The sequence below is a fragment of the Artemia franciscana genome, chromosome 19, assembly GCF_032884065.1.
Source record: "Artemia franciscana chromosome 19, ASM3288406v1, whole genome shotgun sequence".
In the NCBI taxonomy this organism is placed as follows: Eukaryota; Metazoa; Arthropoda; class Branchiopoda; order Anostraca; family Artemiidae; genus Artemia; species Artemia franciscana.
In genome coordinates this window covers 9932192-9948158 of record NC_088881.1, presented here as the reverse complement: position 1 = coordinate 9948158, position 15967 = coordinate 9932192, and the positions used below count along the sequence as shown (strand labels likewise).

The following is a 15967-nucleotide window of genomic DNA, read 5'->3' as shown; positions in this document are numbered from 1 at the left end:
GTTGCTCCGCAGCTGTGCCCTAAGGAACAGGGCACAGTTGCTGCAACACTTCCCGTTGCACAGGCAACGGAGGTCTAGTTGCTACTATCAACTGGAACCAATGTTTAGGACAGGGGATAAAGGCATATAATAGTGTGGCCATACAAGATATTATGATTAGTGTTGCCACTATACGGGCATCATAAAGCGGTGCTGGTCGAGTAAAAAGTGGTGGTTTTGCAGTATCCTTCCTACTGAAATTGGGCACTACTGAAATATACCAAAATATTCGGCCATCATAAAGCGGTGCCGTTCGAGTAAAAAGTGGTGATTTTGTGGTGTCCTTCCTACCGATATCGAACACTGCCGAAATATACAGGTATCATAAAGCGCTGCAGGTCGAGTAAAAGGTGGCGATTTTAGTGGTATCCTTCCTACTGAAAGTGGGCACTTCCGATATATACCGAAATATACGGGTATTATAAAGTGGTGCTGGTCGAATAAAAAGTGGTGATTTTGTGGTGTTCTTCCTACCCAAACTGGACGCTATTGAAATAGAACAGGTATCATAAAGCGAGTGCCGGTCGAGTAACAAGTGGTGTTCTTGCGGTATTCTTTCTATAGAAATTGGGAAAACTTACGCTGAATTTTTTATGCTTGTAATACACCCACGTCGTTACTTCTTAAAATAAAACTCAGCTTTTTTCTTTAAGTCAACTCCTTCATAACAAATTAAAACTTTTTTTTATACATGGATTAGAGAGAAATATAGGTAATCTATTAGAAAAACTATGCAACGTAAAATTAAAAATGAAGAAGTAAAATTTATGTATTCCTCTAATTTTAATTGAAAATAATTTTATATCTATAGTTACTATCCAAGGAAAATTTCCTTTTCATGAAAGTCAAGATTTCTATGCTTGTGAGAGACATGTCTATGTGTTTATTCAAGGACTGCCCCACAGCTAAATTTCCAAATCTGGAACTTTCCCAAACTTATATTTCTATCTGTGTTTCGTTGCTTTAAATTTAATATCGTATTTGCACAGCTTCATTGAAATCTGTAAATTCTATAAGTATTTTGAGAAATGTTGGATTAGAATCATGCTATAATATAATCAAACCATAATCAATGTGTTAATAAGTAGATTCTACTAATACTTTAACTAAAAAATTTTAGTATATTTTGTAACATGGTTGCATGATTAGCTAAGACCAGGTAAAGAGCAAACCATGGCAAGTAGTAACCAAAAATATAGAACTGCTTTTTTGAAGAAAATACCTATTTAGAAGCGTTTTCCAATGGAAAATCAGAAATAATGACTATTATTCAAATTTAGTCGGAAAATAATTTAAAATCATTACAAACAATTTTCGAGGTTTCTGAAAAGAGCCTTGAACCCCCGAAGCATAAGGTGGCCTAAAATCGAACTAAACAGGGCACCAGTAAAATCGCAATTGCCGGTAACCATCAAACTAGTAGTTTATTGTTCACCGCCTTGGGAAACAAAGTATGGTATGGATAACATTGATGTGTCCTTTTTTGTAGCTCTAATAGCCTGTTAACAATTCGTAAAGAATGGCAAAAGCCTAATTCCTTTTGTTAGATTTTTGCAAATATACTAAAGGACAGGTGGATAACTTCGAAGACCACACTGCCTTTCCATGACGAAAGTAAAACAGTTCAAAATAGGGATGAACTCTCAGCACATCATCAACAGTTTTACTGCTGATGATGAACACTGTATATGTGGTCGAAATATCCAGTTAAATAATTTTATATCTATTTACTGTCAATAAAAAGGTATCATCCCTATTTTGAACTGTTTTACTTTCGTAAAGGATAGGTCATTCTTCAGGCTATGCTGAATTTCTTTCCGTGTCTGTAATTGAAAAAGTTATATAGTTAAAAGGTCGTTTCCTCTTAATTCAAGTCAGGAGAGACAAAAAATTACATCAGAAATGGGCAATTTCATCACCTGGCATCCCATTTCCCCGTTTTCAATTATATATTACATTACTATAATGCCACAAATTGTATTTTACCCCTTCTGACATGACCTAGGGCAGAAATGGGATGCTAAGTAACAGAAATGTTAATCCGGAAGTCATTTTTGGTCTTCACCAAAATTTATGGAAATGAGCTTTCAATCCACCAAATGCTGCAAAAATTAAAGTTCCGATGTTTCATCCCCTCTGACCTTGCTTGGGTGGATATGGCGCACTAAGAGATGTAATTTTACAATTTTAATGTCATTTCAGTCTCCATGGACTTGATCAAACATTTCGTGGTAATGATTTGTAAGTAAGGAACTACCTGGCTCAATAGAAGCTAAAACTCTTAAAAACGGACTTTTGATAACAATAAATACGTTAACAGAATCGGATTTTTATGTTGATTTTAAATATATAAGTTTCATCAAGTCCTACAATCAAAAGTTACGAGCCCGAGGAAATTAACCTTACTTTCAAAAAGGGGGAAACATCCCTTAACAGTCATAGAACCTTAATTAAAATCACACCATCAGATTCAGCGTATTGCGAAACCCTAGTGTGGGGTTTTAAGCTCCTATCTGCAAATATGTGGAATTTTGTATTTTTCGCTAGAAGGAAGTTCATGGATGCGTGTTTATTTGTCGTTTTTTTTCAGGAGTGATCGTATTGGGGAGAGGAGTGCTAGAATATGGGGAGAGGGCTTATTCAAAAGAAAATTAAAAGGTCTAATGCCCTTTTTAAGTATCCAAAATATTTGATGGCAACTAGGCCCCCTTCCACCCTGATGTTTCCCTAAAGTCACCGAATAAAAATTTTGAGATAGCCATTTTGTTCAGCATAGTCAAAATATCTAAATAATTATGTCTTTGAGGATAACCTACCCTCAGAGTCCCCAGGGGAAGAACTACAAGTTATGAACTTTGCCCACTGTTTACCTATAGTATTGGTTATTGGTAAGTACCAGGCATGATTTTTCTGGTGGGGGTGGGGTTGTGGGATTAAGTTACCTGGTTTTTTTTCCATGAAGGAATTTCTTGGGGGATTTCCATGAAAAAGGGGGCGGATTTACCAGCATTATTAAAAAAACAATCAGAAACTAAATAAGAAAACAAATTTTTTCAACTGAAAATAAGGAGCAACATTAAAACTGAAACCGAAGAGAAATTATTAGGCATAAGAAGGGTTTTATCCTCTCGTCAGTACCTCGCTCGTTGCGCTAAATTATTTTTAGTAAATGGCCTATGTGAATTCAGGAGCCATTCTTAAAAAATTAGAGCAAAATATGAACTTAAGCGTTAAGAGCGAGGTATTGACGAGGGAGTAAACCCCCTTATATTGCATATATGAGGAAGTCCATCCCCTCGGCATTACGCTAAAGTAAAAATTTTATTAAATAGTGGCCATCATAAGCAATAATTTGTTTGTCTTTTTTTGTTTTCTGGCCAATCTTAGCATCTAATTTTATCTTAAGCAGTTTCATAACTATGATTTTTTTGTGATAATATTCTAAAGATATTGTATGTCTTCTACTTGTGGGTGTTATTACATCAAAAAAACAAGTTTTTTCCAACTGAAAATAAGGAATAATATTAAAACTTAAAACGAACATAAATTATTACGTATACAATCTTTCATATCTTTCATTCTTTCATTCATTTGAGTAATTTTCAGATCTTTTCTTTCATTCATTTCAGTCATTTGAGAATGGATCAACTTGTGACTTTCGTTTTCATAAAAATAATTTCGACCTTTTTGGCCGTTCTGTTACTTTGCCTTGCAAAATTGGTTCTGCAATATCGCTAGTTTAAGTTACGTGGGAGTTTAAGTACAATATACTAGTTTAAGTACAATATCGCTACGTTAAGTTACGCTAGTTAAGGCAGAGTTGTGAGAAAAAGTAAAACTTTAGCGTAAAGAGTGGGGCGTTCAGGAGGGGACAGCCCCTTTCAAATACGGAATAATTTCTGTTCGTTATTATTTTTAATTTTGCTGCTTACTTTCAATTAGCAAAATCTTGTTTTTATTTAATTTAACAGCAAAGATCTTTTAATTATATATTTTTTGAATTACGCACTGTATTATTATAGACCACAAATGGTATTTCTACCCCTTTTGACCTCGCCTAGCATGAAAATTGAATATTAAGTGAGGGAAATTTCAATTTTGATGCCATATTTGGACTCTCCGAAATTTAGTTATTAGGAAACGACCTTTCAATCCACCAAATACTGCACAAGTTATGATTGTGATTTTTTCTTCCCCCCTGACCTTGCTTGGGTGGAAATGGAGCACTAAACAAAAGGAGTTTATAATTTGAATATCACTTTTAATCTTTTCAGACTTGGATTAATAGAAAGCGACCTTTCAATCCTAAATATATTGCAAAAATTTAAATTCGAGATTCCTCCCTTTTTTCAGGAAAAAATGGGTATTTTTGCATACCCAATTTTAGCATATTTTGGATAGGTTATTAAGTAATTTTTTTTAACATTTTGGTGCCATAAACATTTTTGTTGCTCGAGTATCCGGTCAAAACCGTATTTTCACTGGACAAAGGTGGGGTGGAGAGTGGAGTTTACAAACAAGGCTAATTACCTTATATGATTTCTTTTTCCAGAAAATTCAACAAGACTATGCTTAGAAGATGGAACCTGGGCAAATTACAGTGACTATAGTGAATGCAACATAGTTCAAAATGAACAATTCGAGTTTGCCTCAAGGATTTACTACATAGGGTACAGCGTTTCAATTATAGCTCTCGTTGTGGCATTGGTTGTTTTCCTTCATTTCAAGTAAGTTTTTGTTTCCTTTTTTTTAACTACCTTATCAGCTTAATTGCAGTTGCAATGCTATTGAATGCCTCACTGAATAATATTGGTATCCATAGTGTTCATAACAGAGATACTAGTCAATGCTTTATCGAGGATAGATTAAGGATAAGAACTCTTATCCATTAGATAACTTAAGGATAAGATATCTTATCCTAAGGATAAGATATCCTATATTGAAGAATTTTAGGATAGATATCTAATTTCACAAAGTGGATGATTTTTTTTTGTAAATATTAAAACTGTCACATTAAAGTACCATGGATGTCAAAATAAAATATTTTTTTCCTCCTGTGCTGATCTTAGGTAATATTCATTCCTGAAAACTGTGATTTTCTAAGAATCTTTTTTGGTTGTTTGAAAATGAAGTTCTTAGAGAAGTTTTATGTTATTGTCAGTGTTTGCATGTTTAACTGTGAAAGTGCAAGCAATAATCAATTGTTAAATTTGTCAATTCTCTTCACCAATATAAATTAAAATATTAATGCTCTTTGATACCATGAAGGATCACCTATTTCGTTCATTATATACTATCTTAGTTTGCCTGGTTAAACTATTCAGAACTGATGGGGAAACTATTTGAGATAGACATTTTGTTCAAAACGTCAGATAACTATGGTTCAAGGCTCAATAATTCCTCCATCTCACGTGAAAAGGGCTATAGGTTATGCTAGTCACTCATTGTTAACAGATAAGCTTTCTTTTGAACGGTGGTCCTGTAAACTTTGATTGGAAATCGAAAGTTTTAGTGCTCTTGTTAATAGTCAAAAGTAATCAAAACACAACCAGCCCCCTCCCTAACGCCCTTTTTCCAAAAAGCATCAGATCAAATTTTGAGATAGTGATTTTGCTCAAAATAGTTCAAAGGTCAAGTAACTATACCCCCAGGATGGACAAACCACCCCCTTGGGCAAGGACTATTTATTATGTAATTCGCCGATTAAAACATATAAGGATTTGCATTGGAAAAGAGGGAATGCTTGATCTTGGATCTCCAAAAAGGCTTAGGGTATTAAGGTGAAACTTTAAGGAAGTCTTGAGAGGGATGCCGAACACAATCAAAGCACTGCATGTGCTTACTAATTATGAAAAGAAAATATTAGTGATATCTAAAGAACGACTGTGAACAAGATATGTTTAGGAGATTTTGAAGAGATATTTTAGGGTAACCAGTTCCCTAGATCTTTTTAGGTGCCCCTTCTGCTCAAAACACACTGAAATTTTGAATTGTCATTTTGTTCAAACTAGTCAAAAGGTCTAATAGCGATGCTTCCAGGAATATCCCCATAGCCCCAGGGCAAGGGTCGTAAATTATGCAATTGTTACATTACTTGCATACAGAATCTATCATTAGGAACAGGGGAGATATTTGGTTCTAAGTGTATCTGGAAAGGCTAAGGTCTTTAAGGTGAAACCCTGGAGAACGTTGAGGGGTATGTTGTTATACTAAATCAAAAGGCACTATGTGCATCCGGTCTATCTAAAAGGAGGATCTACAATATCTTAAGAACGGCTAAGGATATAAACATGAACTTTTTTGGACATTTTGGGGAGACGTTGAAAAGAGGTTTGAAAGTCACCAACCCCCTCTTATGCCTTTTTAATGGCAATCCCTCTGGAAACATTTGATAAAGTTTTTGAAAAAAGCTATCTTGCTCAAAATGCCCCACGCAGCTCTACAAAGGAATGCTGAACACAATAAAACACACTATGTGCATGCTGACCGTCAGGAAAATGAATTATCAATGTCCAAGGAACAGCTCTGGGTATTAAGGAGGATTTCAGGGGAATTTGAAGAGCTATAGGAGAATAACCTTCCCCCCTTTCCCTTTTCAGATGATCCCTCCGCTTTCACTGATCAAAATTTTGAAAAAACAATTTTGTTCAAAAAGTCTAGAGGCTTAGTAACTATGATTCTAGGGATGTCCAGGACGAAGACAGCAAATTCTTCAATCTGCGCTTTTTTACATGCAGTTTTTATTATTAAGAAAAAGACGCAATTTTTCATTCTAGGTGAGTTCAATTTGCGCTTTTTTAGATGCAGGATTTATTATTACGAAAATGCAGAATTTTACATTCTAGGTGTATTCGAAAAGGCTAAGGGTATTAACTTTTGGGAATGTTGAGGGGCTTGTAAACTAAATCTAAACATACTATGTGCATCCTGTTTATTCAAAAAGGTGTAGCCGCAATATCACAAGAACAGCTGAGGCTATTAAATTTAAACTTTCGGAGCATCTAGAGGCAGGTGCCAAAACGTGGTTGGAGGACAATGAGTCCACCTTTTATTCGTTTTTTGGCTGCCCTCCTTCCAAAGGCATCTGATTTAAATTTTGAAATAATCGTCTTGTTCAAACTGGTTGTAAATTAGCCCCACAAAACCAGGACAAAGTGTTGTAAGTTGTTTAAGCAGCCCATTAATTATATACAAGGTTGGCTATTGGGAAAAGGTGTGATGTTTGATCCTGAATCTCCAAAAAGGCTAATAGTATTAAGATAAATCTTTTAGAAATAGTTGAGGATGATGTGAAACAAAATCAAGTATACCATATGCAGGGAAGGTTTTCAAAAGGACACAACGGCAGCAATGTCTTAGAAACGGCTAAGGGTGTTAGGTTGAAACTTTAAAGGCATGTTGGGAGGCATTTTAAAAAAGGAAAGAAGGACAGCCACCCCCTCCCCTTCTCTTGCCCATTTTGATTTTCTTCTTAATATTTATAAAGAGACAACAACTTACAACTATGACGGCAACTGCTGGAAACTGTTACTAAATCTATTTATGACCACTTTCAAGGAATGTTGAGGGTCATATTGAGCTTTGAAACTTTATTGTTGAAAAAAGTATCAATTTAATGTTTTGATAACATCGATGAAACTTCGTTGTTGAAAAAATAAATCATTTTGAAATGGGAAATATTGAAAAACTTGAAACTTTGGTAATCAAAAATTAACAGAAATTAATTTAAAAACTTTCCGAAAAAGAAGTATTTCAAATAAAAGTGCAGACCGTTAAGGTTTAGACCAACATAAATAAATTCCTATAATGAATTAGACTCAAAGCGACCAGAAATTTATATTTCTGGTAATGAAAACCAAAACGAAGAGAAATTAAATTAACAATCATACCAAGCAAACAAACAGATATAATTGCTTGTAAACAAATCATAGAACGAGAAAATCTTAAATGCATTAAGCAAATCAAACTTAAAACAAACAAAAATCCCTATAAACAAGAGTTTGGCTACTGTCCCCTTTCCTAACTGTAAAATTCTAAAGCCTACTATATTGTTGGCACTTTACTGAAAACAACTTATATTATAGACTTTTTTTGCGCCTACAACATTGAAAAGGAAAATGACTGTGAGATAAAATCTTGAACTGCTGGGGTTTCAAAAATTAATTTAGTTACATATCAAATTTTCAGTTTAATTTTTTACTGCTTTTCAGGGACTTTATAAGACATAAATCGTTTTCAACAAAACGCAAATGACATATTAGGCTATAGACTTTTAAAGTTGGGGAAGTGGGTAGTAGCCAAACTCTGTTACTAGAACTTTTTGAAAAATGCTACTAAAAGAACAGACAGCGAGCCAAAATCTTTACTCTTAAGAATAAAAATAAATAAAAGCTATACAAATATGCATTTTAATTAATAAACAAGAAAACAGGACTAAGCCTTGTAAATGCCTGTTATTTTAAATTTTTTGTTGTATAGCGTTAATAAAACCAAAATCACTAAAATATTCAAAAATAAATTACCAGTATATGTTAAACCGTCAGTTTACTTTAACTAATTAGTCTCTATAATATTGGTTTTTATGGAGATTTTTTTTAAAGGATTTTTCTGCTGTTGTGACAAATAAGAAGGCACTGCTCGAAAAAACCGCTTTCAGGAAAGCAAAATATTTTTGTTTGTGGTTCTTACGGTTCCTTTTAAATTTGACTTATTAATTATTTAATTGTTTACTACTTATTTTACTTATTAATTATAAGCAATTAATAAGTATTGAGTTATTGATCAACCCCCTCTTTTTGGGTTCCATTTGTTTATTGATAGTGATTTCTGTTCGTTTATTATTTTACTTTTTATTTTTTAATTTATCTTACTTTTTATATTTTGCTAGTTAACTTATTTTACTATTATTATTTTAAGTATTTTACTGTTATTATTTTAATTTTCTGCTCGTTTTTTATTTAATGCCACTCTTTACATTTATTTTGAAAAATTTAAGGATATGTTTTTATTAAGCTCACCCCAATATGGAAAGCCACCACAAGAATAGAAGATTTTCAGCAAGTCTATGATGCTACACGCATTGCCAACATACAAAAGGCTTTTTATTTTGTTGTTTTTAAACAAAAATTTTAACAAAATTTTTAATTACAAACTAAAGATTCCTTTTTAACCCCATCAACAAAACCATAGCAATTAGATTCTTGCTTCTCTACTATGTTCTTTTCTTTTAGACTATGCTGGAGATCCCTGTCAGCTAATGACTTCTCCATCATGTTTTAAAATTGCATCAGCAAAAATTCTCCCATAAATAAACGTTTGTGTTTTTTAGGGTGGCAAATATATAGTAAAGATTTCAGCAGAAGGTTTTACGAAAATGGGCTAATTTAAGGAACTTACAATATAATGTGACATTAAAAATTCTTAGAAAACTTAAGTCGACAAATTTTCAATATGAATTCAAACTAAAAGACTTTCGTTTCTGGAAAGTAAATCTCAGTTCCTCAATGCCTTCTTTCACAGTTTGTTTTCTATATTGGCAGAACTACGAAAATAAAGTTACAACTTCCCTAAATTGTTATGACATATAAGGTGGCAACACTCCAGAAGGATTCTTTCCTGGTAACTTAATTTAAAGCCAGACTTCAAGTCGTAAAGTAACAATTTATTAAATATATTGACCACACTCTAGCCCAAGGCCACGAAGCAGACTCATTTTTATCAATTCAGTTCAGTTCAGTTCGTTTATTAACAAAAAAACAAATCACATACTACAAACTAACTACACCCTAAGAGAACACTGCCCGTAACGGGTGACAGTATTCATTCAATCATCAAGAATACAAATATAAGATAAGAAAAGAAAAGAAGAAGAAGGGAAAAGAAAAGAAAACAAACGTAAATTAATAAAACAAAACATAGAGAACTATTGGTAAAAAAAAAAATTAGGATATAATTCAATATTTTCCATTAAGATGCTTTTAATCTTACTTTTGAACTCTGGTAGGCTATTAGCATTTCTCAAAGTATTTGGCAATCATAGAATACATCATAGAATAAATGTTAAAAAGGGGATTTTTCCTATCTTCGTAATTCTCTTTCTTTTAGCAAACGATTAGGGTTGTTGCTCAGTGAAAACAATCACTAGAGTTTAATGATTTCCTTCAATAACTCAGTAATTTATGTTCTGACTTAGTGATTTTTTGTATAGGCAACATAAAAAACCATTAGAAATGGTGATAAATCACTAGGGGTGGCAACCCTGCAAATGATACCGACAGGGTAACGAGCAGTAAATAAGACTCATGTGCTTATAACCGCATAAGCCACTAACATTTACTAACAATTTCTTAAGTACAGAAGCTATACAGGAAAGCAGCCAAACAGGCTCATTTTGTCTTTTTTGCTTGGAATAACAACGCCACATGGCCTTAACCTTTAACCAATCTTAGCGTATTATCTGTGAGTTGAAAGAGTAAGAGTTTGAGTAGGGATGCAGCTCCAAAAAATTCTGTAGAAAGTTTGCACAACATTATGGAAAAACAACAAAATTAAATAGGATAAGATTTAATTTAACCATAAATAATTAGGTACAAGAAGAGATACACGACACCTGAAAATATTTTTTATTTAGTAATAAAAAAAATAAAAATACAAACTCTTTTATGAAAGTTAAAAACTATTATAAAACCTGAAAAGAAAGTAAAGTATTCGATATAGAAGGTCTTCTCCCAAACCAAACTTGCGTTTTTCCCCCTGAAACTTAAAAATTGATAAAACAATCAATTGAACTTCAATAAAGTCTGAACTAGAGTTTAGTACATAGAACATAGGTAGTAGGGGTAAGGGTGAAAGACTCCCTTAGATAGTGAATAATTTAATTTTATTCTAACATTTTTCCTCACTCTTGAACCACACTCGAAAAAATCAGTTTACTTAATTTAATATCTGTAATGCATTACTCTAGTACAAATATCCTCATAAAGCATCTTTTTCTAGTAAATTAAGTTGAAATTTGTTCTCACTTCGTAATGTCTCGTCGGTTCCGCAGAGAAATAAACAGTTGTCAGGATGATTCAACTGTGTAAGTAAACACAGCCATTGATTGAGATCCCCTTCCTATGTTAATGCCCCTTTTTGCAAAAGCTAATTACTGTCAACAAGTAAATGAGGGGAAAAAGTAGGGGTTAAATCTTGAATCGTTTGTATGGCGTATTAGTAGTAGTAGTAGTAGTAGTAGTAGTAGTAGTAGTAGTAGTAGTAGTAGTAGTAGTAGTAGTAGTAGTAGTAGTAGAACAATTTTATTAGAAATAAACATTTCTTAATCAATAGCGCAACATAAGCGAAGCTTGCGAGGCTGTGCTAAATTCAAGGAAAATAGAGAAAGAATATGGAGAATGAGAAAAATATGGAGAATGAGAACAATAATAAAAAAGAAACATGAACAATACATCACCTTGCGTGACCCGAAGACAACAAAAGATAACAAAAAAGTATATATATATATTAAAAATGAATAACCTACGGAAAATTTATTTTAGTTAATCTGTTTCAAAAGTATACCTACCGAGCAACTCCACACGTAAATCACACTTAAACTGGCCAAAGCTACCTATTTCCTTAGATAATCCTGGGTTGCAGTAGAAGTAGGGTTTAATCTCTAACTCCTTACATGGATTGGTTAGTAAGAACCCCAAGATAATTTGTGACCTAAAATGTAGATTTTCATTTTGACACCCCTCCGTCCTCAGTTTATGACCGGTCTTCTCTTTGCTCACATATACAAAAAAAAAAAAGTGAAACTGCTCATATAAAACCAGATCGTTTCTCCCGTTAAAATGCGAAAGGTAACAGCTGAAACAGGTCGAGCAGATATAAGTTGTATTGCAACTATCTGTGAGACCTACTAATGCTAGTCACTCACAAGGCCTATCATTTGGATACTTGCTAAGACATGTATTACTCAAGACTAATAAAAAAGTAGTTTCAGTATCCACTATGGTCCTTGTATGAACCTTGCTAGTATGGATACCTAGTTAGGATAGTTACTTATAGCTACATTAGTTAGTATAAACCTTGACCCCAGGAATTCAGTAGCCTGTTTGTGAGTCTTTGAGGCAAATTCATACTTATTAGTCAACTAAACAAATTGTTTAATATCTTTACCTTTATATGATTTGTTCAAAAAATAACTATTGCCTCTATTTTTCCCCAAATTATGCTATGTCTCCTTTTCTCAACTGGAGAGTTAGTCTAAAAACTAAAAAATTTTGAGTCAATAGAATCAATATCAAGTTTATTTCTCCATTATTTGCGAGTAAAATAAAAATCTTCCTAGTAGAAACCATTTTGTAGCAATCAACAAAAAAGTAAAAACGTAGTTTTATTTTTTATTTATTTATTTATCACCCGCCATTCCAACAGAAAAAAGACGGAGTATAAAAAGCAAAAAAATAAAAGGAAAGAAAAACATTATACTTCCACACAAAGAAGAAAAACAACAACTATGAACTAAAAACTCACCAATCTACAACTGAATGTACGTACATGTATATACACTTAAATTTTGATGATTTTGCTCCAGGGGTGGGATTGAACTTTTGAATTATACTTACTAATCAGTTTGGAAATGGCAAGCTCAGGATCAGTTATTTTATACACTTTACTCATTTTAGCATTTCTTGTCCAAGGGGGAAGTCGAAGTAAATATTTAGAAAATCTAAAGAAAGTAGACCTGAGTTTACTTTTTTCATCAGTTGGAAAAAAATTGCCAAAAAGGGGCTAGATAAAGGAAATGAGGTATTGCAATAGAATTATAAAGGAACGCTAGGATTTTTCGGTTAAAATGCTTGTTACAACGTTCTTTTTCTCTCCTGTAACATATCATCTTTTAAGCAGCACAACCAAATTTCAAATTTCTCCTTTGGTGTCGCCCAAATATTAATTAAGTAGCACTGCATAAGTACTCTTACGTAGAAGTCCTGTTTTTGTCTAAAATAAACTCTAAAAATAAGTTTTTTCAACTGAAAGTAAAGAGCAACATAAAAACCTAAACCGAACGGAAAGTTTTACGCATATGAAGGGGGTTTACCCGCTCCTCAATACCTCGCTTTTCAAAATAGTTTGATTTAGTATAAAAAAAGCTTCTTATTGTTATAATTTAACGACCCTTGTATTTTAGGAGCTGTTCTTACGAAATTGAAACAAAAAGGAAAACTTTAGCGTAAAGGGTGAAATATTATGGAATTAGTGACTCCCTAATATACATAATATTTACTTTTCGTTCTAATTTTTGATGCTGCTTTTTACTTTGATCTGAAAAAACATATTTTTTCAGTTTATTTCTAGCGTTGTTTAGATAATGCTCGAAAAGCTAGCCCCCCAATGTAAACTGCTTACCCCTAAGAAAATTCTCTCCTAGGAAAGTTCCTCTCGCTTAAAATACCCCTTACCAGCAAAATTGTCCCAAAACAAATCCGTTCTTGCTGAAAATTCCCCGTGGAAAACATTTTGTGGACGATTCCAGCTGAAAAATTTCTCATACTTTCATTTGGAACGACTTTAATTTCTGATTTTTTTTTTCTTTTTTTAAATCATGCTGGAAACCTCCTCTCTCTGGAAAACTTTCCCCACAAATTCCCCCTCCTAGTGTGAAGTTGTCCCTGCATAAAATTCCCCCCGGAGAATTTATCCCACGAAAAAGTCCCCCATGGAGAATGTCTTCCGTAGAAAATCCCTCTCTCCCTACAGAAATATCCTCGAAATAATTCCAACCGAGGGAAAATTTCCCCTGGATGGCTCTTTTCAACATCTACGCATGTAAAATTCAGTCGACCAAAGGGTGTAAACTAAATAAAAAGAATTTCCAACAGGAATTATGGCAAATTCCCCAAGTGTAAAATTTCCTCTAGAAAGTCCACCTTCCGTAAAATCCCTCCTCTTACCGATGATTTTCCCCATGGACATTCTTCTCAGCAGAAAATCCCCCCCCCCGCGGAGGAGCGTCAATATTATACGTAAACAATGGGCAAATTCCATAACTTGCAGACCTTTTCCCAGGGTCTCTGGGGGTCATGTTATTCCCAAAGGCATAGTTACTGGATCTTTGAACTATGCTGAACGAAACGGCTCTCGAAAGATCTCGAAATCTTAATCAGACAATTTTAGTGAATAGTGACGTATGAGAGGCTGGCTAGATGCCCTCCAGTGTTTTCAGTCACTTCAAAAGGGCACTAGAACCTCTAATTTCTGTTTGAATGAGCCCTCTACCGACATTCTTGGACTATTGATTCAACACGATCACACCTGGAGAAAAAACAAACAAACAAATAAACACGCATCCGCGATCTTTTTTCAGCTAAAAAATGTAAAACTCCACATTTTTTCAGATGGAGGCTTGAAACCTTTACAGTAGTAAGAATTTCTGATACGCTAAATCTAATGGTATGATTTTCATTAAAATTTCTTGACTCCTTAGGAGGTGTTTCTTCGCTTTTCAAAAATCAAAAAAAAAATTTCTCAGGCAAGTAGATTTTGACGGGTAACAAATTAATGACAAATAACGCTAAACTTGTCAGCATAATAAGCCGGTTCTTTTGATGTATCTATTGATATCAAAATTATGTTAGTTAAAGCTTAGGCTCCTATTTAGCCGCATCTCTTTTTACTTACAGTCTGTTACCACAAACTGTTTGAATAATGCATGAAATCATTTCTCACTGAACTTTTAGTTGAAAACTAGTTATAAACAAATACAAATGCTACGAAAGAAATTTACTCAAAGTAACGGGTAGAACTCAAAAAACTATTATTTATTTTCGCTGGGAAGTTAATAGAATGGTTAGTTTTATCTTTCTTAAAAGGTTAAAAATAAAAATTAAAGGTTTACTTGTAACTGTTATTTGGTTAGGAAATTTAGAATAATCTCTATACATCCAAGATTTTTCCATGGCGGTACTTTTACTTAAGTTCGACACAGATTACCGATGATTAGTTAAATAAATGTCATGCACTCCCACGCAGGACACGGTTGTGCCCTTCATGGGAGAGTTGTGTATGTTTTTGGTAATTGAGTGTAAATAAAATGAATTGAATTGAATTGAAAATTGATCCCTTTCTCTCCCTCTCTGTTTTTCTCTCCTTGTACATGCTTCTGCCCTTCTCTTCTCTCTCTCTCTCTCTCTCTCTCTCTCTCTCTCTCTCTCTCTCTCTCCTTCTTTCTCCTTCTCTCTTTCTCTTAAAAAAATATGGCAATTTTTTTTCTATTGGATTAAAAACAAGCATTAATTTTTTTTTCAAAGATTTATCCTATCTTGGTAATTTTAACTTCTATCTTACTGAAACTGCTTGATTATTTTTTATTATTTCAAAAGCTGTTAAAACAATTTATGGTCGAAAATCCTACCTGAAAGGTTTAAATCCTTTGATTCACTTTCGCCCATCCAAGAAAGAGTTTGTGATCGTTTTCCCCCGCCCCAGTCCGCCAAATTAATTTTAACTTGATCCCCCAAGGTATTTTTGAGATTTTGTCGATATTGTATTGTGCTAACCTGGCCATACTCAGTGTCTTTCGTTTTAGCTCTGCCACCTCCCTCCAGGTCACAAATCAAGATACAATAGCTCTCTTCCATCAATTCTCCCTGAAATCTCAAAAGTTTATCTACCGATTCCTTCCCGATACATTTTAGATACGATATTTTGATATATTCGAAACTACTTAAACGTGCATAGAGTCCCATATCACCTTTAACGTCTGGGGCGAAAACGTTATGGCAAAAAGGATTTGGGTGACGAGTAAAAAAATACTCCCTCAGCACAATATTTAAGTCCTCTTGCTCCGCCTCTCCCTCTTTTTCCTAACGATATTCTCCTTCCCTTAAAAGTAAACTACTTTGATGATCAGGATACACATAGTGTCTATGGATGTGCTTCG

General features: G+C 33.7%; 1 protein-coding gene across 2 annotated transcripts in view; it reads left to right on the top strand.

The window, feature by feature from the left end:
- The window catches only part of LOC136039273 (diuretic hormone receptor-like), a 214200-nt gene that overhangs the window by 85176 nt on the left and 113057 nt on the right, over positions 1-15967 (top strand). For both annotated transcript variants that reach the window (XM_065722850.1, XM_065722851.1), the window contains one exon: positions 4592-4766. In XM_065722850.1, coding sequence (XP_065578922.1) covers positions 4592-4766 — 175 coding nt within the window. The remainder of the gene's footprint in view (positions 1-4591; positions 4767-15967) is intronic.